General features: G+C 46.8%; 1 protein-coding gene across 3 annotated transcripts in view; it reads left to right on the forward strand.

The window, feature by feature from the left end:
* The window catches only part of PLCXD1 (phosphatidylinositol specific phospholipase C X domain containing 1), a 138850-nt gene that overhangs the window by 81439 nt on the left and 34458 nt on the right, over positions 1-22953 (forward strand). For all 3 annotated transcript variants that reach the window (XM_069204304.1, XM_069204305.1, XM_069204303.1), the window contains 2 exons: positions 369-497; positions 21624-21779. In XM_069204304.1, coding sequence (XP_069060405.1) covers positions 369-497; positions 21624-21779 — 285 coding nt within the window. The remainder of the gene's footprint in view (positions 1-368; positions 498-21623; positions 21780-22953) is intronic.

Raw genomic sequence — 22953 nt, forward strand, 5'->3', positions numbered from 1 at the left:
CTTCATCCCAATCAAATTCATAATTCTTTGAATATTTCAAGAATGGACCTTCACATCATGTATCATTTCCTACATTGTATAAGGGAAGCTGCTATTTTAAAAGCTAAACGTTTGGTTTTGGATAGCATACAAATAATTGGAATTAATACAAGCATTGTTGGTGGTGTCTCCTACTACCATTAACAGGTTTTGTTATGAGATGACATTTATGGTAGACTGTTGATAAGGTGTTCCCCATAATCTAATAGTTTAGCTCAAGCAGGAAAGAAAGACATATTAACAATTTAGTTGACTCTGGCTACTAGGTGGACTTACAATTCTGAAGATTTTGTTACTGTGAAGATCCAAATCTTTTTTTCATCTTGCAGGATTTAACCGTGTCTGAACAGCTGGATAGTGGCATTCGCTATTTTGATCTCCGTATTGCTCACAAGCCTGATGATATGTCCACAAATTTGTACTTTGTTCATATGCTGTTTACAGATGTCACTGTAGAGGTAAGAGAAATCTTTCTGGGAACATTTTACTATTTTTTTAAATTAATAATTATTTGATTTTGGAAATGCAGGTGTTACTTCCCTATGTTGAAGTGTCTACACTAATTGTACTTTGTGACTGTTACATCAGTAATTATTCATTCCATTCTCAATAGTCTCTCTTAGCTTAGCAGTGGTTAAATGCTATTTAATGCCATTTAAGAAAAGCTTGTAAATGCTTTATGTGAGCCACATCCAAAGAATGTTAAAGTCAGCTTCTTCCTTATTCCACCAACACATTGCTTGTTTTTTAAAGTCATGTGTACTCAACTTTCAGTGACTTTTATTTGATAGTTTTAAAAATAACGGCAGGCATGTTAGCATGGAGACCCACCCAGAGCACTTGTAACAGAAAAATAGGTGTTCCAGTAACAGTGGGTGATTTAGTTGTGAAACAATACTTTTTTCTTTTGGTTATGGTTGCATATGAAGTGGGAATGTATGTGGATTCAGTGATGATTTAATAGTTCAGTATGTGGAAGGGAGGGTTGAGTTTTGGGTGTTGGCTTGTTTTTCCTACCTAGGGCAGCATTACCTTAGTATTCGTGGTGTTAGCCAGGCACGCACCAATGAACAATGATATAAAAATGGTATAACACATTACATTAATGGTTCAAAGACACATTCAGACATAGTACCTGGTCTGAGGCTACATCAGCTAGAGCACATGTTAAGCTTGAATCTGGCTATACTAGAAGTAAGACCCCCACACTCGTCACCGAGATAAATAAAACCCTTTTTTTCTTTAGAGAAGTAGCAGAAAAGAATAGATAGTGTCTGGGCAAACACGCTCTCACTTGTAGATCTGGTGAAAGTGAGCATCCTGGGAAAACCCTAGCCTAGATTCTTGAGCAGACACACCAACCGAAAAATAGTCCTGCTAAATTTAAACTGGAATGTTATTTTTCTTGTATTAGTTTAGACATTCTTGATATGGTCCCCAAAACGTATACAAATGTATATACACCCAATGTAGAAGGCAAAAGCTGCTTATTTGGTTGACATTGCTGTAGCATAGGTAGATGATGACTCTAGGCTAGGTCTTCTGGTACCGATAACCATAACAGAGATTGAAGGTCTGACAACCTTGCAACCAAATTCCTCAAGGAATATAAGGCTAGCTTACTTCCAGACTTAATTGAACTATATGTATTGGCCCTCGAGACTTACCAGTAGCAAAAGTGGCCTCTGGTTGTATACAGCCCCTTTGCCACACCCACTCTTCACACACCACATCTCACCCTGTAGTGATAAATCACAGTCCTAATCAGAGCCACTGCATTATGCAATTGTGCAACATTTTTGCGTAAGTATTTACTGGTTTTCAGGTGCACCACCACTTGGAGGCAATAAAGAGCAAACGAGGGACAATTAACTAATAAGGTTATACATTTGCTCCCTACTAAGAGATTCACCACCACATTGTCATGTAATAAGGATGCGTGGTATTGTATCCCATCCACCCTTTGCGTGCTGAGTGGAAAAGGGTTGGCTCTCAATATGGATACAATTATCAATGAGGTTGATTGTGAATGTTGTGGAGACCTGGAGCACTGAGATCCAGGTGTTATCTATGATGGGTCTCATTAATTTCTATTTATTAAATTTTTATAACTATGATTTTGTGAATTTTGTTAGTACTGAATGTCAAGCTTTATTCAGTCTTATGGACGAATTAAAGCGCAGGCATGGCTCATCAACACACTAGAGGCAGCTAACTTGTGGTGCCCCGGGCACCCCAGACCCAGTGCGTGTTTTAGGGGCAGGGAGGCACAGGGCTCCCCTCCCTGGGCCACTTTTAGTCCGAGGGACCTCATCCCCTTGGGCCCTGCAACATATTTCAGGGTGTGGGGGAAGGCAAATGCCCTCCTCCTCTGAGGCACTGGGCATTTTTTTTTTTAGGGGAGTGGGCACGTGACCCCCCTCCCTAGACTGATTTTGGCGACCCCATTCCCTAGGGCCTGGCCAACAAAGGGTGGGTGCCCTGGTGCCCATCCAGGGCACCCAAGAGACGGTGGCCCCAGTCTGCTCCCTGCTTCTAGTGGGACCCGATATTGCTCCTTCCCGCAGGGAGCAGCAAACAATTTTGCTCCCTGTAGGCGGGAGGAATTTGTTTATGCCCCCACCCACTGGGAGCGGACTTAGGGGGTGATTCTGACCCCGGCGGACTTAGACTGCCGGGGCCAGGGTCGGCGGGAGCACCGCCGACAGGCCGGCGGTGCCCCGCAGGGCATTCTGACCGCGGCGGTAAAGCCGCGGTCAGACCGGCAACACTGGCGGTCTCCCGCCAGTGTACCGCCGCCCTATTGAATCCTCTAAGGCGGCGCAGCTAGCTGCGCCGCCGAGGGGATTCCGACCCCCCCTACCGCCATCCAGTTCCCGGCGGTCCGCCCGCCGGGAACCGGATGGCGGTAGGGGGGGTCGCGGGGCCCCTGGGGGCCCCTGCAGTGCCCATGCCACTGGCATGGGCACTGCAGGGGCCCCCGTAAGAGGGCCCCTACAAGTATTTCACTGTCTGCTTGGCAGACAGTGAAATACGCGACGGGTGCAACAGCACCCGTCGCACCTTCCCACTCCGCCAGCTCGATTACGAGCCGGCATCCTTGTGGGAAGGGAGTTTTTCCCTGGGCTGGCGGGCGGTCTTTTGGCGACCGCCCGCCAGCCCAGGGAAAAACTTAGAATACCCTCCGCGGTCTTTCGACCGCGGAGCGGTATTTCGGAGGGGGAAGTCTGGCGGGCGGCCTCCGCCGCCCGCCAGACTTAGAATGACCCCCTTAGTGTTTGTTTCCGCTTGGCAGGAGTTTCGAAATTGCCCCTGCAAAGAAACACAACACAGGTTTCCCTGCCCATGGCAGTGTGGGCAAAGAAACCGCTGTCTCCCGGCTGTGGGCACAGGCACGGCCCACTCCCTTTTGAAATTGCAGCTGGACCCTAGGGGAATTGATTCACCGGGTCTGAAATCGGCTTGGGGCAGGGGCCATGCAGCATCTCTCTCCATTACTAATGCAGCCGGGTCATGGGGATGGACATCAGCCCAGGGAAACAGGCTCTGTGCCTCCTCCCTCTTTTTTTATGTGCAGCTGGGCCCTGAGGGATGGGGCTCCAGGGGCCAAAATTGGCCTGGGAGGGGCGGCACATTCCCCTCCCAGTTTCTTTGAAAGGCTGGGCCCTGGGGGATGGGGGTCCCTGGGGCCAAAATTAATATAGGGAGGGTGTTCACATGCGGCACCCTCACCCCCACCCCCTCCATGACCTGGCACAATCCTACCAAATTCTATGTGCAACTAAACCAAGACACACTAAAAACAAAGAAATAAAACCATCTGCTATCCACCCCTGACCCATTGTGGTGGGTTCCAGGGACAGAATGGCGATTACCCATCGGTGTGCCCCTGCAGGCGGGGCGGGCGCTGAGGCCGCAGGATGGGGAGCGAGCATAAGGCTTCATCCTAGCAGCAGTGGAGTGGAGGGCCCTGTGAGGGATGCCTTAGGGGTTGTTGAGACCTGAGGGGCGGTCCCTCCAACCAACGCCATCCAGGGCGTGAGGCTGCGGGCTGCAGAGTGGCACGGGGTCAGGAGAGTGATACTGCTTGACCGCGGTGCGCCTGGGTGACTGGCAAGGCCAGGTGAGAACACTGATGGCAGAGTGAACGCCGCCTGGAGCATCGGGAGGCCAAGTGAGTGGGCAAGAATAGGTGAGAGGAGTCCTGTGGGGCACACTGCTGTTAGGGAGGAACGGAGAGTGGCCTTGCAGTCTGGTGAGCATTGACTCACACAGCGGCCCGATTTCTGATGAGATAAGGCCTCTCCCCCTCCTGCAATGGTAAACAGGGGTGGACCCGTATTGCACAGACTGAAGGATGCGGAGGAGGCATGGTGAGCCCACCATTTGCACAGAGAGGCTTAAGCAGACAGTGACTTGTGATGGCGGGTGTGACCCCCCACTCCATACCCACTCGGGAACTGAGGAAGCCAGTTGATTACCACATGCATAAGCCCGCTTTGAGGTAATAGCAACGCTGAGGGGAAGGATGCTCATTGATATGTGGGAGCAAATAGAAGGCTGTAACTCCAATGCTATAGATAGAGTGCGGGTAGTGCCCACTGGAGGTGACTGAGTGGACCATCGGGTGCAACCAAACTGAATGGGCAGACCCATACTAGGAAACGGGCCAAAGCAGATAACTGAGGGCACTCACCAAATAAGTGGCAAGTGGGTGTGATAACAGCTCAGAGGCCCGGTGCTGGTGGTTGGAGCTCCTGTGAGTGTAGCATGCCACAGACACAGCAGACCCCAAGCATATGTGGAGCTGTAATAAAGAATAGCACTGCAGTTGAGCGGGGCTCTGACTGCTGATGCCGGTGGCAAGATGGGTAAAGACCAGGTGCACATGCAGCCCCAGAGTAATACCATTACTTAGTATGCAACCGCACATCACACTGCGCAGAGGATCACCAAGCAGGCCAAAGATTCCCCGGACTGATCATCAGAAGAACAAGAAGAGCCTTCGAGAGCTGCTCTATTGGAGGCCATACAGCAGTGGTCTCCAAACTTTTCTATACCGCAACCCCAGTTGAAAAATAAAAATCATTGGCCCCCCTTCAGAATTTTTCACAATTATTTTATAAAGATGGCAGTGTTTAAATATGTCTAGACATATTTAAACATTGCAGTTAAGTACTGTTATCTTTTTAAAACTGCTTAAAACAAAACACTGTTAATTAGTGTAATGCTTCTTTTGGCCAGAGTCTGGCGCCCCCAGGATCACTTGAGGCCCTCCGAGTGGGGCCTGCCCCCCAGTTTGAAGACCACTGCCATACAGAGATCTCGTGTGGCACTGGAAGGCCAAATAGCTAATGTCTCCATTGAAGTCAGTCTCCTTCGAGCGGATCTGCGCGTGGTGGCCGACAAAGTATCTGAGGCAGAAACTAACATTACCTCCATACAACCCTAAGTGCAATGGCTTAGCAACAAATGAGCACTATGACAGTGGCAGCAACAACACTGGAAGCTAGGGCTGAAGACGCAGAGCTGGTCAAGACGAAATATTATCTGCCTATTATCTGGGTTTCCTTGAAGGAGCGGAGGGGCTATCCCCCGAGCAATTCCTTGAAAAATGGATGCGATCGGACTTGAAACCACTGGACCTCTCAGAGCACTACCTGATAGAGGGGGCGCACAGGGCACTGACTGCTCAGCCTCCTCCGGAGGCCACGCCTAGGGCAATTGTAGCCTGCCTTTTAAATTTTAGAGCCCAAGATGCTATGCTTAAGCCTGCTAGGGCAAACTCTACACCACAATATGAAGGGTGAAACATTGCCATTTACCCAAACTATACACACAAGGTTCAAGAGAAACACAAGACCTCATTGAGGTAAAAAAAAACACCTCAGAGCTTTGAACATTCAGTATATGCTGTTATATCCTGCCAAACTGAAAATCATCTATGCTGGAAAGACCAGTTCTTTGAGCGACCGGACGAAGTTTGGTCATGGCTGGACATGACGGACCCTGTGTGGGGTCGCCATGGGATGGCGCCAGAGCAGCCAAGCACCTTAGTGGAAAAAGGAGAACCTGCGAGCGACGACTGGCGCAACAGGAGGAATCCATTCGAGGGGGTACTGGTAGAGTGGTGATTTGTGAAGACGGCACGATGGCTCCCGTTGGTGATGAACAGACGGGGACACTGGAGACAGAGGGGGAGGACTCCTCTATTGAAGCTGAGACAGTACTTACACCATCCACCCAAGATGAAGGAGTACCGGATACAAATGTTGGGACTGAAACCGCGCATGGCGAGTGAGACCCATGACAATGGGAAATTCATGTAGCAATGAACTTAGGCACTCATATCCTTTTCATTGTAATGTCTATTGTGTATCATGATGTTTTTATTACAGATATGCCTGAAACTTAATTAATTGACAAAGCACAAAGCGGGTAATACCAGGACTTGGTTGCCTGGATGGGAGGAGATGGAGGGGATTATGTGGACATGATTTGCTGGGCGGAGAACAACATTACACTTGAGATACGAATGCATAATTAGGGACCACAATTATGATGGGTTGTGGTATTCTCCATTACATGAATTGTTATGCATTGGTTGCTGTCACTATACTGCAGCTGTCTCTCGGAGAAACCTCAGATGAGGTACAACTGGAATCAATAACCAACATTGCTTTGCATAAAGTGTTATTGAGTGCGGACTGAGTGACGAGAGTTAACACCAACAGTTATTTACTGTTAAGGAGACCTACTGGTTTCAGTGGGTGAGGGTGGGGAGGCAGTGCTGGTCCTGACAAACATAGAAATGTGGACGAGAAAACATAATGGGTTACTGTGTTCTTGTCCGGGAAGGGAAGGGGGAATTGTTTTGTTAATCTGTTATACGGGTTCTTGTTATAAAATCATTACTGCATTGTTCGGGGTACATTGCTACTAGAGACCTACATACGATACACTAACCATGAATACACTAAATAAGAGGAAATTCCTCATCTGGAATATTTGGGATTTTGGATTCTATCAGAAACGTCCACGCTTAAACAACGGGGGATAAGTATTGCATGCATCCAGGAGACACACCCAACAAAAAATGGAGGAGTCAAGTCTATTATTCTAATTACTCCTCAGATGCACGCAGCGGTTTTGTGTGGTTTGCCCCTGGGGTCCCTTTCAGACTGACATATATGAGGCAGACACTGAGAGTTGTTTTCTGTTATTGCAGTGTACACTAGAAAATATTGAGGTAGCATTTGTTAACAGGCCGAATGTGGATGAAGGTAACTTTTAAGGAACAAGCAGGGAATTGCTTGTAATAGAGAATTGCTCGTAATAGAATCTAAAATATTCTGGGTGGGAGACTTCAATTGTGTCCTGGATGGGGAATTAGATCGCCATCCCCCACGCCCAAACACTAAACCCAGGATGACAGCACAATTGCGGGAAGTAATGGCCCAGCAGGGATTGAAAGATGTGTAGGGCAGTCCATCCTGATTGGAGGGAATACACATGCCACTCAGCGACTAGTGGTACATATGGTAAGCTGGACAGAATCTTGATGTCAGACCATGTAGTCCCAAGGACTGGGGAAGTGGAGCACCTCTCCTGTTACTTGACTGATCACACCCCAGTGGTGTGTTCCTTGCACTGGGGAGTTCGTGTCCAACTGACCAAAATGTGGACATTTCCTTCTGACATATTACAAGACGCACATGGGAGGGACACACTGACAGACGTACTCCAACACTACTTTACTGAAAACTGGCTAGTAACACAAAGCTGAGCCATGGAGTGGGAAGCGATGAAAGCAGTACTTAGGGGGTCAGTGCATAGGATTAACGTGTGGAGTGCGCAAAACCCTGCAGGCAGAACTCCTTCAGGAGAAAGGAATCCTGGCAGCATACCACAGACTGTTGCCTGCCGATAGCAAAGGGAGAAACAATGAGTATGTGCTCCTTCGCAAATTGTTGTCCGCGAGAGAGCAACTTGAACGATACACATTGAAATCATATCAGCACTTAATACATAGAGAGAGGGATAGCTCTGAGTGATTGATGGCATGGATACTGAAACACCACGCAAACGTATCATGCACCTTAGGACACCGGCGGCAGCTGATGCACGCACGCAGGCTGAAATAGTAGGCACTCAAGACACACTTGGGTCAGGTATACTTCAAAGTTGGTGGGCGGGACCTGGCTGGAGCGCAAGATTTTCTGGGAGCTCTCACTCTCATGTAAATTAGTGACCTAGAAGCGCAGGAAATGAACGCAGCCATTACACTTGAAGAGCTTGGAACAGGCCTTGGGCCACTGCCAGGAGGGAAAATGCCAGATAGTGACTGCTTCCTGTCTGAGTTTTATCAGACCAATATAGTGGACATCAGTCAGCGATTACTAGAAGTATTTTTAGAAGACAAAACAAAAGGGATTTTACCCCCCACAATGTGGGAAGGGCACGTCGCAATGATACCGAAACCTGGCTTGGACCCCTCTGACCCATCTTCATATCAACACCTTACCATGATTAAGACTGACACCAAAATTCTCTGTAAACTCTTAGAACTCTGTCTATGGACAGTGATCACACAACTTTTGCATACGTATCAGTGCGGTTTCATACCTGGCAGGAGCACCACCATGAACCTGCGTGGTTAATGCATGTAATACACGAGACTGCAGACTCCCCTGAGGAGATTGTGGTGGTGTCGGTAGACATTCCGAAGGCCTTCGATACAGTGGACTGGCAATACCTCATGGTGGTGCTGACGGCCATGGGCTTTGGCCCACAGTTCCAGTCCTGGATATCCCTGTTGTATACTGAGCAGACGGCCGCAGTAAGGGTGGGCAGCTGGTGCCCAGCTCCATTGACTCTGGGCAGGTGTACGAGGCAGGGGTGTCCGCTGTCGCTCCTATTATTCACTTTGGCATTGGAGCCACTTGCAATCCTTATCAGGCAAACCCTTATGAACTGGGGTGTCGGGGTGGAGGACACAACTCATTTAGTGTTGCGTGCAGGTGACACCCTTTTTTACCTCAGGTCCCCTAGGAAATCACTGCCACTATAAATACAACATTTGGACGAATTTGGAGATGTTACAGGTCTAAGATTTAATTTGGATAAATCCTTGGTCTTCCCATTGGGTATGCTTGCAAGGGTGTATCCTGTCACGCTACCTCCCCTTCCGCTATGTTGAAAAATAGAAAACTTTTGCTATGTGGGAATGATGATAGCATCTGCTCCCCAGAGAAGAATGCAATATAATATAGACCGGGTGGTAGATGGCCTTAAGACCTCAGTACAATTCTGGATCATGCTTCCATTGTCCATGATTGCGCACATAGCGGTGGCAAAAATTGTCTTTCTGCCCCGATGCCTCTACATACTACAGCACTTAGTTGATACACTCCCACATGCAACCTTCCAATGACTGCACTCACTCCTTACTACACTTATATGGAGAAACAGATGAAGCAGGGTGGCATGGGAACACTTGCCGACGCCTGAGGGAGGTCTTGCCCTCCCCCACATGGAAACGTACTATCACAAACGCCAACTACAGCATGCTGCACATTGGCTTTTTAGACACTAACTGAGAAAAGTTGTTACTGGCAGATAGAGGCAGGGCGATTACATTGCCACAGTTGCTATACTCTGGCAGTAGCACCTTACCTAATTACACACATGGCATCCTTATGGGAATGAACAGTAAAGGGGATGTTAGAGAAGGCAACCTTCGCCAGGGACCTTTAGTTCTGGGACTTGCCTGCCTTCCACATATTGGCCGAAGTTGTCGACACCACAGGATGGAGGGAGGGGGCTGCAAGACCCTAGGTGAGATCTACCCTACAGACACCTGAATTTAATTTGAAGCTGCACAGGACACGTTTCCCTCTAGGGGAGGGACAGTTTCTCCTGCACACCTGTATAGTGAATATACTTAGACATCTGGCCAGACTACCTCAACACACCTCTGACCTCACTGCTACTTCGAGCCCTCCTGGAACTTGGAGAGGGGGGCATGAAATTTAATCACACATGTACAAAGCACTTTTAGCAGATGAGCCCAGACTCCAGTTTAAATCCAGAAATGCATGGAAGGAGGAGCTGGGGGAACATTTTACTGACGCACGCTGATGGAAAATGTGCTTGCTTGTGCACACTGTATCTAGTAATGCCAGATGTAAATTCGCTCACTGTAACTATCTGCATCACATCTATATTACACCTGTATTACTACATAAGATTTACCCATTAAAGATGGAGGGGTGCCCCCATGTCAGAAACGCAAGGCCACCTTTCTGTGCTTGGTGCTGCCCATCAGTCGGGGGTACTGAGAGGTCCTACAACACTCAGAATACTATTGTGGGATACACATTGAGCTTACTCCAGCTACTTGCCTACTGGGAGACATACAGTTCCATAAGGCACGAAAAATGGAATACAAATTCACTCATCTGATAATTATTTTGGCTAAGCATAGGGTGGCTATCAAGTGGCTGGGCCTACAGTGGCTGCAGGTGAATCACTTGAAAAGAGATTTTATAGAATGGGCAGTGGCGGATGAGAAATGATGATAAAGCCGTGGATGATCTTTAAACCTGGAATGCACTAATAGATAAGTTTGAAACAGGAGATAACCCGTCATCGGAGAACATGACCGATGAGGAGGTATAAATACACATAACACTGGTCTTATTTTAGTTGCATGGGGAACGTAACATTTACTTTGGTATTATATACACATGTACCCGAAAAAAAGGATGCAGTCATGCTGTGACAGGACTAAAACTGCATAAGGCAAATGACTGGATGTAGCTCTTGTTTGCTACTAACATTCTATTATGTTATGTTTCATTTAAGGGCCGTGTTTGGCCTGATGTGTGTATCAAGGAAGCCCAAAAAACAGATTCTATTAATGACATAGGCCCTCATTATGAACACAGCGGTAAAGACCGCACCGTGGGCGGTGGCGGTAACTACCGCCAACAGTCAGGCGGTCTGGGCCGCCAAATAATGAAGCACATGGAAAAACAGGCAGCCTAGTAAACACCCATGGCCAGCAGAGGAGTGTCGACAACGATGGAAGATGCCGCCGACAGTCTGACGGAAGGGCCCCACTCCCCCCAACAAATAATGAAGCACAAGACCGCCGTCCGTTCCGGGGCGGGAACCACCGCCACGCAAAGCCTGGTGGAAACGCATCAAATAAAAGGAAACACTCACCGGAGGCTCACACAACGTGCCGAAGCAGACATGGAGAGAGTTGCAAATCATGCCAGTGCTGCTCCTTGCCATATACCACCGTGACCGAAGACGATGACGGTAAGTTCTGCGACCTACTAAACAAGGGAAGAAAGGGCACAGTTACATACCCACTCCGCAGCGCACCCACAACCCCTCACAACATCAAAAGCCACACACACCTGAGAAAGAGGAACTTACCCGACACAAGCCAAGACAAACTGCCCAAAGTACCCACATGTGCACAGCACTCCCCCACAATGAAACGATGAACCACAGATCCAGAGTGTGCCAACACCAACACTGGGCACACAAACTTTATTAAAGCTCCAGGAGCAACAGATTGTCCAAATGAGGCCATTGGCCAGTCCTTATCAAAAAGGCGTATGGGCCCGAACTTGACTCCAACATGTGCACTTGGTTCTGCTAAGGGGCATCAGTGGGGCAGCCAGGCACCTCAGGGAACAGGGGCAGGGGGTGGCGGGGTGGGGACTTACATCTGAGGGGGTGGGGGGGATTGGGTTTAGCCTTGGAAGGTGAGGGAGCGGGCTTGGACCGGGGGGGCGGCAGATGCTCCTGAGCCAACACAGGGCCGCTTGCTAACAGGAGAAGGTGCACTGGAATGGGAGGGGCGGACTGGGGCGAACTTGGACATGGGAGGAGTGGACAGGGCAAAGAGGTGTGCACGTTTAGGGATGAGACGGGGTGGGTGTCTGGGAAAGTCTGAGTGTAATGGGAGGAGGGGGGCGGACACAGTGGGACAAGACAGGCTGCCAGTGTAAATGGATATTGTCTGGGTGTCTGCAAGTTTGGTGAGTGTGCTGCAACTGGTATTGATAGTTGTGGTGAGTGCAGGTGTGGTGTCTGGGATGCATGACAGGATGTCTGATGTTGTGGTGACTGCAAGAATGGGGTCAGAAACAGTGAATGAAGGTGCAGTGCCTGTGAGTGTGCATGAAGAGGCGACAGACAGGGAGGCGGGAGAGGTGGACACACAGGGGGAAGTGGATGTTGTTGTGTGTTCCTTTGTATGTTGGCTGTGTGTATGCCTGTGGTGGGAAGTGTGGTGCTTGTTTTTCTCTGTGTGCTTCTTGTGTGTTGAGGTGTGAGCATGGCTGTGTGAACTTGTGCTTGGGATGGGTGAAGGGAGTGGGGTGCTGGAAGGGATAGAGGTGGTTGGAAGGGGGACAGAAAGTCCAGGGACACTGGCTGCCGTCAAAGAGGAGGCCAGAGCCTGAAAAGATCTCTGTAGGCCAGACATGGCACCGTGAATACCTTCCAGGTATGCATTGCACTGCTGCATCTGGGATGCTAGCCTCTGGATGGCATTTACAATGGTTATCTGCCCTACAGAGATGGTCTTCAGGAGGTCAATAGCCTCCTCGGTGAGGGCAGCAGAGCTGACTGGGGCAGGGGATGAGGTGCCTGGGGCGAAGGAGACACCCACTCTTTTGGGTGAGCGGGCACAGGCAACTGGGTGGGGTGCAACTGGAAGGGCAGAGATGGTATGGGGGGTGGAGGAAGATGTCAAAGAATGGGTGGGCCCACTATGGTCCACCACCGCCAGGGAGCTCTCATTGCAGGAGGTATCAGAGTCACTACCTCCAGTGGTAGTTGCCTCCCCCGTGGTACTCCCCTCACCCTCCAACCCACTGGTCCCCTTGGCGTCGCTCGACTCTGCCTCCTAGGAACCGATGGCCGGTGCATCCCCACTCACTGGTGCCACTGCGCCCTTGCCAGATGATGCTGATGTACACAGACAACACAAGAGTACAGGTGTGGGGAGACAAAACAGGAGAGAAATCTGTAAATAACTGAATGGATGTACATATCTGGTTCACACATACTTCCACCCAACAAATATACCAACATGCACCACCTACAGCTATACTTATGGCTATGCCCCTAGCTAGTGGCCATAACCCTGGTATACAGCCATCTCGAACATTACAGAAGGACCTGATGAACTGCAGACCTGCCCCTTATCATCTATCTGCCCATGGGGGCCATTATGCTAAATGACATCAGTCAGAGTTCCTGCCACTAGACTGCATACGTACTACAGCATCCTCAGACATCCATCAAGGAGGCATACAGTGGTCTTGGTACTCACCCCCTTGTGTCTGCTGTGCAGCCTTCAAGCGCCCATCCAGGTCTGGATATGCCACCGCCAGAATGCGGCACATTAGGGGGGTCAGGGTCCGACGGGCACCCCTTCCTCGTTAGGAGGAATTCCCCAGCTGGGCTTTGCAGGTCTTCCTTGCCCAACGCCGAAGGTCCTTCCACCGCTTCCTGCAGTGGGTGCTCCGCCGGTTGTAGACCCCCAGGATCCGCACCTCCCTTGCGACGGCATGCCAGAGTCCCCTCTTCTGATGGGCACTGACCTGTAGTAGACACACAGGACAGAAACACTGAGGTCAGAAAAAGCACATGCGATACCGCTGGCCATACATCCCATATGGGACAGACACTTAAAACAGCATTACAGCACCTCACAGATTGCATTACAGCAGATTGTCATGCATTAAATGGCTGTGCAGTTACAAATTGTGCACACATGTTTACAGGCATCCACCACCATCACACACATCCATGAACCCCAATCCGCCTACTCACCTGCACCTCTGGTCGACCATATAGCTTGGCATACAGGGGTGGGACCCTGTCCACCAGCTTGTCCAGCTCCTCCGTGGTGAAGGCCGGGAACCTTTCCCCCTGTGACTCGTGCCATTTCCAGGACCAGAGTCAGGACACAGCAGCACATTTAGTGGAGTACTTGCATGCACGGAATCCGGGAGTCAAGTGAAGCTGGGGTGACGAAATAGTGTATGCTCCACGGCGGTGTGCACCGTCACCACTGGTGGCGATCATGATAGGCCCATATTCCCCATTGACAACCATGTTAAACAATGAATGGGTGCACAGCGGAGAACACCCCCTTATTCCATTATGACAACGGCTAGCAGTATGAGGTCACTTCCACTGCTACATATCTGGATGACGGGGGGCTGACATTTTGCTAACTACTACGCAGTTATTTGGTCATTGGCCCCATGCTGGCCCCATGGACCCCAGCCCTCAAACGCATGGCTAAAAGACAATTTACTCACCACAACAGTCCAGATGTATCTATTAGGACATGTCACTACAGTTTAACATCCTACAATGCTTATGTGTCACCTACTTGTTTGACAGCAGTGTTATATACGCAACATGTTGTGCAAATTAATTTGTGTTCCTCACATGTGTTCTCCACTCCTCCTAGGTACAGACCCATTTGGCAAGGGAGGGCCCCATCTGTGTACAGACCACTTGTTGATTTGAAGACCATGGTGGAACATCACATCATTATCAATTACAGACTCACTTGTGCTACTATTCATGAACTTTGTGCATTACTGGATCCAGCACTGAGAGCGGCTAATCTGAATCAGCATGCCATCCCTACTGAAGTGCAAGTGCTCTCTGTACTCCATTTCCTGGCCACGGGCTCTTTTCAGGTGACTGTGGGCATGGGTGCAGGGTTTTCACAGCCAATGTTTTGCCTCATCCTGTCCAGATTCCTGGGTGCATTTGTACAACATGTGCAGTCATATGTGAGGTTTCCCCAAAGTGCTGAACTACCTGCCATAAAGTCAGACTTTTATGCCTTTGCCAACATTCCCCATGTGATAGGTGCCATTGATGTAACCCACATAGCTCTCATCCCACCAAGAGTAAGTGATCAAGTTTACAGAAACAGGAAGAACTTTCACTCTATGAACATTCAATTGGTGTGTACTGCAGACCAGTACATCTCACATGTAAATGCCATGTTCCCTGGATCAGTCCATGATTCATTTGTGCTGAGGAACAGCAGTGTGCCACACATGATGGAACAACTACAAGGGGACAGAGGATGGATCATAGGTGAGTGTGGCTGACAATTGTACTGAACATTGCTGACAGCCAGGCTGTCTGCAACTGAGGCTAGTTCGTTACAGTCATGTTTTTCCCACTTTTGCAGGTGATTCTGGCTACCCCAGCATGCATTGGCTCCTGACACCAGTGAGGAATCCTAGAACAGATGCTGAGAGGAATTGCAATGAGGCCCATGGACGTACTAGGAGGGTGACTGAGCACACTATAGGTCTCCCGAAGGCTAGATTCCAATGCCTCCATATCTCTGGGGTTTTCCTGTGCTATGGCCCTGAGAAGGTGTGTAGAATAGTGGTGGCCTGCTGCATCCTGCACAACGTGGCTGTGAGGAAATCTATTCCCCTATTGGAGGAGGAGGGTGCTGTATATCCAGAACAGCTTCCTTTGAGAGGGGATGAGAGTGATGGTGATGATGAAGAGGGGGAAGATGTACACTCCAGGAACCAACTGATCCAACTATACCTCCAGTGACTAAGAGGTACTGTTTGCTGATGTTGTCTGTACTGCATACTGTCGGTCTGACTTATTCTCTATGGGGGTGTTGGATCTGTAGACATTTACACTGTAACAAGGTTTTCAAGTGCCATGTGACATGATGAATAACTAGTTAGACATTTCTGTTTACTCCACACCATGTTGTGCGTGGGGTGCCATTCCTGCAATAAAGGTCTGCTTATTGGATTTCAATGGCAAATGTATTCACACTTCGATTTGATTCAACTTAATGACAGGGGGGCATTGACATTAGTGTAAATGTGTTTTAATAGGTGTCAGGGATGCCATGGTGCGCTTTACAGTGATAGAAGTGGGCTGATGGTAGATGTCCATACTGGGTACATGGTCTCAGTGATTGGTGCAGTGGTAATATGTCCATCTGTACCTTGCAGGTTGTTGAGTTGCTATTGGCCGGTGAGGGTGGTGTTCAGTGGCACACTTGGGAGACCGTTCGTGTCAGAGTCACTTCTTTGATGGTGCCTTGGTATTGGCACGTGTACCAGTACCATATCTGGGCCTGAGGGACAGTTTGAGTGCCTGTTGTTGGACTGTACGGGTAGGGGTTCTGGTTTCCTGTGTCCTTAGATAGTGGCACCAGTCCAGTAGCTGCTGCTGATGTTGATGGCTGGTCTGTATCATGGTCTGTGGTAGGGGCTTCCTGGTTTGTGGGGGTCTCAGGCTGGGTTTGGGAAGTGGTGCAGCAGCGCCCCTGCAATGGCGGCCATGGTGGCATTGAGCTGTTTCCACTGCTCCATGACCTCTTGGTGGTGTGCCATCTGCAGCCTTTGATTCTGGTCCAGGGTGGCCACGGTCTGGCTCATCCTGTCCTGTGTATGGTGGTATGCTCCCAGGACCTTGGAGATAACCTCCTGGGCTGCAGCATCCATTCTTTGGCCTCCCCCCTCGGCCACTGATGCCCTCCCACTGGGCCTAGCCCCCTGTGCCTGTGTCCTCTGCAAAGGTCTGGCGGTACCACTTGCCTGTTGGCAGGTGATGACTGTGGCCTCTGTCCTTGTGTTCCACCAGTCTGTGGCCTGGATACACTGGTGTGGGGTCGTTTGGCCAGAGCTGATTGACAATAATACAGAAATGTACTTCCAGATGCAAATGACAACTGTGGGACCAAAGGACATATGGGGCCCCTGGGCACTTCGTTAATGAACAGGGGGTCACATGAATAGGTGATTGTCGACCCTCGCTGTAACCAGTCTGCCTGATGGAAGGTCAGTTGACTCTTAATATATTGGTAAAAGTCAAAAATAATATGCAATGGGGGTGCGATACTGACCTATGCATTGTGATGCCAAGACTCTTCAGGTGGATTAAATACATACTTATTAGACTGGCTACGATATGTCGATATGGACAATTATTGCAAGATGTACTGCCAATTGCATCCCTTTCTTGATACCAATAATTGGTCGAATAGTTGATTTCTGTCACCTTCTTTGATTTCGTGGTTGATATACTTTAACCCTTTCACTGATAAAAGTTTTTAAGATAGAGACGATGAATGACTGGCGCGTAGGCACCAAGCTCATGCGCCCCAATCATTTGTCCAAACCCGAAGAGCATAGTTTCCTTCCAGGACACTTTCTGGAGAGAATCCAATTACACCCTTGCATCGTGTTTCATTAATTTATTTACTCAAAGTGTAACTCTGTCCTAATTTGCACATGTGCAGACGAGAAAATATTCTTCGTGACTCTCCTCTTTATATCACACCAGCAAAATTAATTTAGTGTATTAACCAAAAAGAATAGTGATCCAGTTTAGCAGTACTTGTATTTCCAAACCATCTTTGATTGACCGCATATTGATTCTTTCGTCCCAAAAACCTTTTTGGGCTGGGTGATTGCACAGTAGATTGCAGTTGATAATGTCGTGACACTACAAAGTGTCCCTGAGTGCTTCCTTCTTGGAAAGCGGAGCCCCTCCTCCCCCAATTCAAAGAACTACAACCCTCTTTTTCTCTAGTAGCACAGTTAAACAAACCAATATTCTAACACTGGTAGATATTTTCATTGTAAAGCCAGGAAATCCACACTAAGGAATAGGCGATGTTTGTCCACCTCTTTTTCATCAATGTGTCAAACTATCAGACCCCAGACAGTAGCCACACCAATTAAAATGTTAAGCAGTCCTGGGAATTATTTTGCGCAAACTAGATATACATTATAAGATGTGCAGCGCTTTAAGTTTTAATAAATTGTGCTTCTGATTTAATACCTTTTACATTGGCTGAAATACCTTTGTTAGTATTTATTCCAAACCGAGTTCTCACAATGTTCTGGACATGTATGTTTGAATTCTTAGAAGCAATTGTTTCTGGTATGTTAATATGGAGTGATTTTGTATGATTTGAGAGCCTTCAAGAAATTCTCACAATATTTGCTTAATGTCTGCCGCCTTTTATAATATAGAATTGTTGCCAGCAGTGAGGACCACACGCTTTTCTGAATCCTGAGGTTTTCAGTCATTATTTGGGAAAAGGTTACTAAATGTGCAGAAATGATTTTTTTTTTTTAACAATTTGCAGCAGTGGAAAAAATAGATATTTACCTCCAGGGACAAATGACTGCCATTCTTCAGCAAAGCTTTGTTACTTCTGAAGAGGCATCAAAACCTTTACTCCTCATCAGGGTTACAATATTTCAGGCTCAATAAGTATCTTTTCAATTAGGATATTTGATTTTTCTGGTTTGGTCTTGTTACAACAAGATGCAGATCTAGCCTGGGACATCAGATAATACTAAACATGTTATGCAACCTCGAGGACCCCAGTTATATGACTCAGTGATTTCCAGTGTACAACAGACCGCTTCCATTGCCAAGTCAGTTTCGGCAACGTGGCTAGAATAAAGGTCCTTGAGGTGCTACACCAGGATATTCAGGAAAAATAAACATTTATGTCCTTCTTGCGACTATCTTGGAATTTGTTGCCAGAATACAGTAGGGCCTGCATCTACTATTCTGGCTAGTATCCCTGCACCATATTCTGGCAACTGTGAGTTTTCTTTTCTGCAGGGCAATAACTGCTTGGACCTAGGTATACTGGGTCATTTTCGGATCTGTTTTCCTCATTTGAAAAAAGGCTTATATTTTCTACCTTCTCTGAGAAGGTAGAAAGTGTCAGCGTGTGAGACGTCCGGGTGTGTTGTGGGGGCACAAGGCTGCAGGGCAGGCCTCTGTCTGTAAGGGGCAGCGTTGTCTGCTCCCTTGTGCTGCAGCCCACTGACCCTCAAGTGATGCCCATGTCTCCAGTCCCGGAAACCCAGGCTTGCAAAGACTTGAAATTGCAAGATGCGGCATTCCACCTGGAGTTATTGCCAAGGGTGAAATACTACAACTCTTAATTAAGGCCTCCGTAAGTATTGTTAAGCATAATTTTATTTCTGAAACACCTTCTTATGATTGAGATTGGGAGCCTCACCCATCATTTAAACTGATTCTTTAAATTATCAACAACTGTCCCTAAATTAGAATGCAACTTTAGATCCAACTCTCTACTAATCACAATTCCTAAATATGTAACCGAATCTGGTCTCTTTTTAAACCTATATGTTGTTCTTTCTACTCCTGTATTGGACTGGTCAAAGGTAACCAGGTTAAATTTTTGACTTGACCGAGCTTTTCCTCAAATATTTGTACACATTCAGTAAAAGGAGTTTGGTTAACATCTGAATACTTACCATATATTAGAATGTAAATGGAGGTTCGTTTCAATGGGTGGTCATACAAATGCCCTTTCAATCTGTCTGTGTCTAATTGTGCTTATTAGTGGCTTGTTCATCAGCCCAAATAACAAAACGGAGTGCATGCCCTGCTTGGTATCCCTGAAATATTAAATCTTTTGGAGGTGATCCCTGTGCATAGGGTTAGGTGTTCAACAGCTCTACTCTCCTGCTCTTATTCTCCAAAACAAATCTGAGAAAGGTCCGTTTTACAAAAGTAAATGCTTTGGGCAGCATTGCTAGAATAAAACAGCCTGTAATGTTGGGTTAATTTTATATAATACCACAAAAAGCGTTTTCACTGTATATAGGGAGTGGCTCTCCTAATCTTAATGTAGACGTTTCATGTGTGACAAACAATGTTTGGAGATTGTGAGTATTATATGGACTATCTTAAGATAACAAAAAGGTGATATAGATGTACTTGTTGAGTTTAACTTGGACAGTAGTAAAATAATCAGTGCCTCATAAATAGTGCGAGCTAATACTCTTGAAAACAGTTTCTTCATAATCGTTTTAGAGGTTTTGGGAAAAAATACCATTTCCACTTCATTTTTGGAGATCAGGCAACTGCTACATCCACTTGTTTGTGTGAGATAATGTCCTTTAGCACTTTGGTATAATCCTGCTAATCAAGCGAGTCCTTCCTGGTTGAGATATAACAAAATCTGTCCACCATTGAATAAAACATCAGAGAAGTAGAAATCCACATATTTTGAAGCACCTTTTCTGTTGTCTCCTCTTTGGATGAACACTCATCAACTATTGACTGTGGGATGTTTGTTATACTTTGTCAGACTCACAGATTCACATGACGGAGACATTCCTCTCCTACTTTCCCACTTGAAAGGGTTAAATAGCTTGCTACCTTTCATTCATAGTAAATAATTACATATATATATCTCAAGGTGCTATAGATATCTCTTTTAAACTAGATCCGGCCCTCATTTCTCGTTAGTCTCATTACATCCCTTCTATTAAGTGTTAGGGTTATCAATACAAAGTAAGTGTTTGAAGAGTTCTGAGGTAGGGTATTAAATAGAGTGTGTTTGCAAATAGTCAATTAGGGGTTTCAATACCGTGCAAAACTAACTTCTCATGTCTTGCATATCAGATTTCAGCATCCCCATGGCCATAATTGACCACAGTATCATAGACCACTCCTGCACGGATGGCGGCGATAACCCTTTCCAGCTCATTGCTACATCCTCTTTACCTCCTAGCAATGTGTTGGAAATCAGCACTCAGTTGTTATTAGACAGCGCCTCCATTATGTGGTTCTCAGTATTAGGAAGACTACCCAGGGCCCTCAAGACCAGGAACTCCTGTCGAGGAAGACATGAAAATTTGTGCCAAAGTACTATACTCTATAAAGTTAGGCCATTATCTCCCCCCAACGCCCTCAACTCGCCCATCAGAGTTGGTCACTTTTAGTGGTTGCAAACAGTAAACAGCCTACGCTAGAAATTGCCAGTACCTCTTTAACAGCTCCTAACCATCTTCTGTGCCTCACGTTCCTGTCTTGTAGCACTAGGGATATCTGCTTGCCAGGGCTGTGACTAGGCTTAATGACGTGGCCATCCAGCCTCTAGTCCGCCTTCCATGACTTGGCCCTAGTTTGTATCTCCTGAAGGGGGAATGACTTTCCAGTATTGCAAAGACCAGGTTTGGTAGGGCTGCTCTCTGGGTTGTGCACGAATTCCTGCCAGCAGCTTAATAGCTGGATAACAACTGACTGCTGGTGATCACTTTGCAGGAGTGTTTGTGGAGTAGAACTTTACAGAGCAAATAGCAGTCTCCATCAATCATCCTAGGATCATGGCTACTTACATTATCCTTCCTATTTGAAGGAGATGCATTATTCTTCATTGCCTAGTGATCCACGCTTGTCCTGTGCTGAGCACTGCAAAACGTTGCTACTGTTGCAGTGTAATAGTAGTTGTCGGTCACACTAGCACATACCATTGCAGGAAGTGACCCTATATTTGTTTAGGTGAAGATAGGAATCAAGACTAAAAATTGTATTACCAGGGTGTTAACTCACGGATTCCTCTTTAGCAACCAACTTCAGTGTTATGTACTTCTGGACTGCTGTCTGTCGTCTTGCCTACTTTACTACACACCACCACATTTTCACATTGATTTTCATTAAACTGTCATTCCTGACATTATGCATTCTTTTCTTTCAAGGACACTCTAAAGGACATTTTAAATTGGTTGGAAACTCATCCCAAGGAGGCAATAATCCTAGCATGCAGGGAATTGCATGGAATGACTATTGAGCATCACAAGCACCTTATCTCATGTTTAAAGAGAACCTTTGGCTTGAAATTGTGTCCCAAAAAGGTATGTTACGTTTTGTCTTACTTAATGTCTTAGACTTTGCTTTATGTTCTAGACATGTAGAACTTATGCACCAGTATAGTGTCAAATATAATATTTCCTGCACTACTCTATACTGTGAGGGCCATGATGATGGCGTCGGACAGCTGACGGGAATCCTGCAGCTCGTGTGCTGGCCAAAATGATTGAAAATGGTGGTATTATATTGAATCCTAGCAAATTAGTCCTGCGTTAAGGAATTTTCAAAGTAAAAACACAGTGTTGCATTTTTTGGTTTAACATTCAATGGCGCTGCAGAGTGTTTGAAAAGACATTTCTTAAGATTTGGTGTGAACAATAACTCAAGTTTCAGTTTCTGTGACCTTGCCCAGATTCTCTTCACTTTGGAGCACTCCCAGTGCAAGCGGAAAAAGCCTACCCCTAACTTTCCACATTTAGGGCAAACATCTCTTCTGTAATGCATTATTTTCTGTAGTAATGAAGAAAATCATATATTTTAAGTGTACAATAGCAAATTGCACTGGTTTAAAGAGTACATTGCAAGATATGTCCTTAATGTGGGTGCACACCTTATTGCTTTGCTCATTTCTTAAGGTAGCAATACCACATTTAATTTTGACAACCAGCTGGGGAGCCTACCAGACCTATCCACTCTTGATGCTTTTAAAATGATGAAATGGACGCAATACATTACGTACATTTTAGGATCTTTTTCAAGGTAAATTATTCACCTGGCATGTCTGAAAAGCTCTTCCACGCCTCTTGCCACCTAAATCGAATTATTCTCTGCAGATGTTGCCTATTGTATGTTATTTAAACTTGATTTGTTCTTCTAAGGTTATAAACTTAAAATGAATATATAAATCTAGAATGTTTCTACCCCTAGCTCCTTTCAATCCACCTTTGAACCATTATGTATTTGTGATTCTTTCTGTATGGTAGTGAGCCCCACAGTGGGCATTTTGCACAAAAGGGGTCTGTTGGAAATGACCCTTTCTGCAGGGTTATCGCCAAGTATTTTGCCATTCTCCTCTTATGTTTCTGACCCTCTTTATGTTGTCTTTAGGACCCTGAGCACTTTGCCACTGCTAATCAGTTCTAACGTGCATGTGCTCTCTCCCCTAAAACGTGGTATGATTGACTTATATCTATTTGGTATGTTTAATTTACCTGTAAG

The sequence above is a fragment of the Pleurodeles waltl genome, chromosome 8, assembly GCF_031143425.1.
Source record: "Pleurodeles waltl isolate 20211129_DDA chromosome 8, aPleWal1.hap1.20221129, whole genome shotgun sequence".
In the NCBI taxonomy this organism is placed as follows: Eukaryota; Metazoa; Chordata; class Amphibia; order Caudata; family Salamandridae; genus Pleurodeles; species Pleurodeles waltl.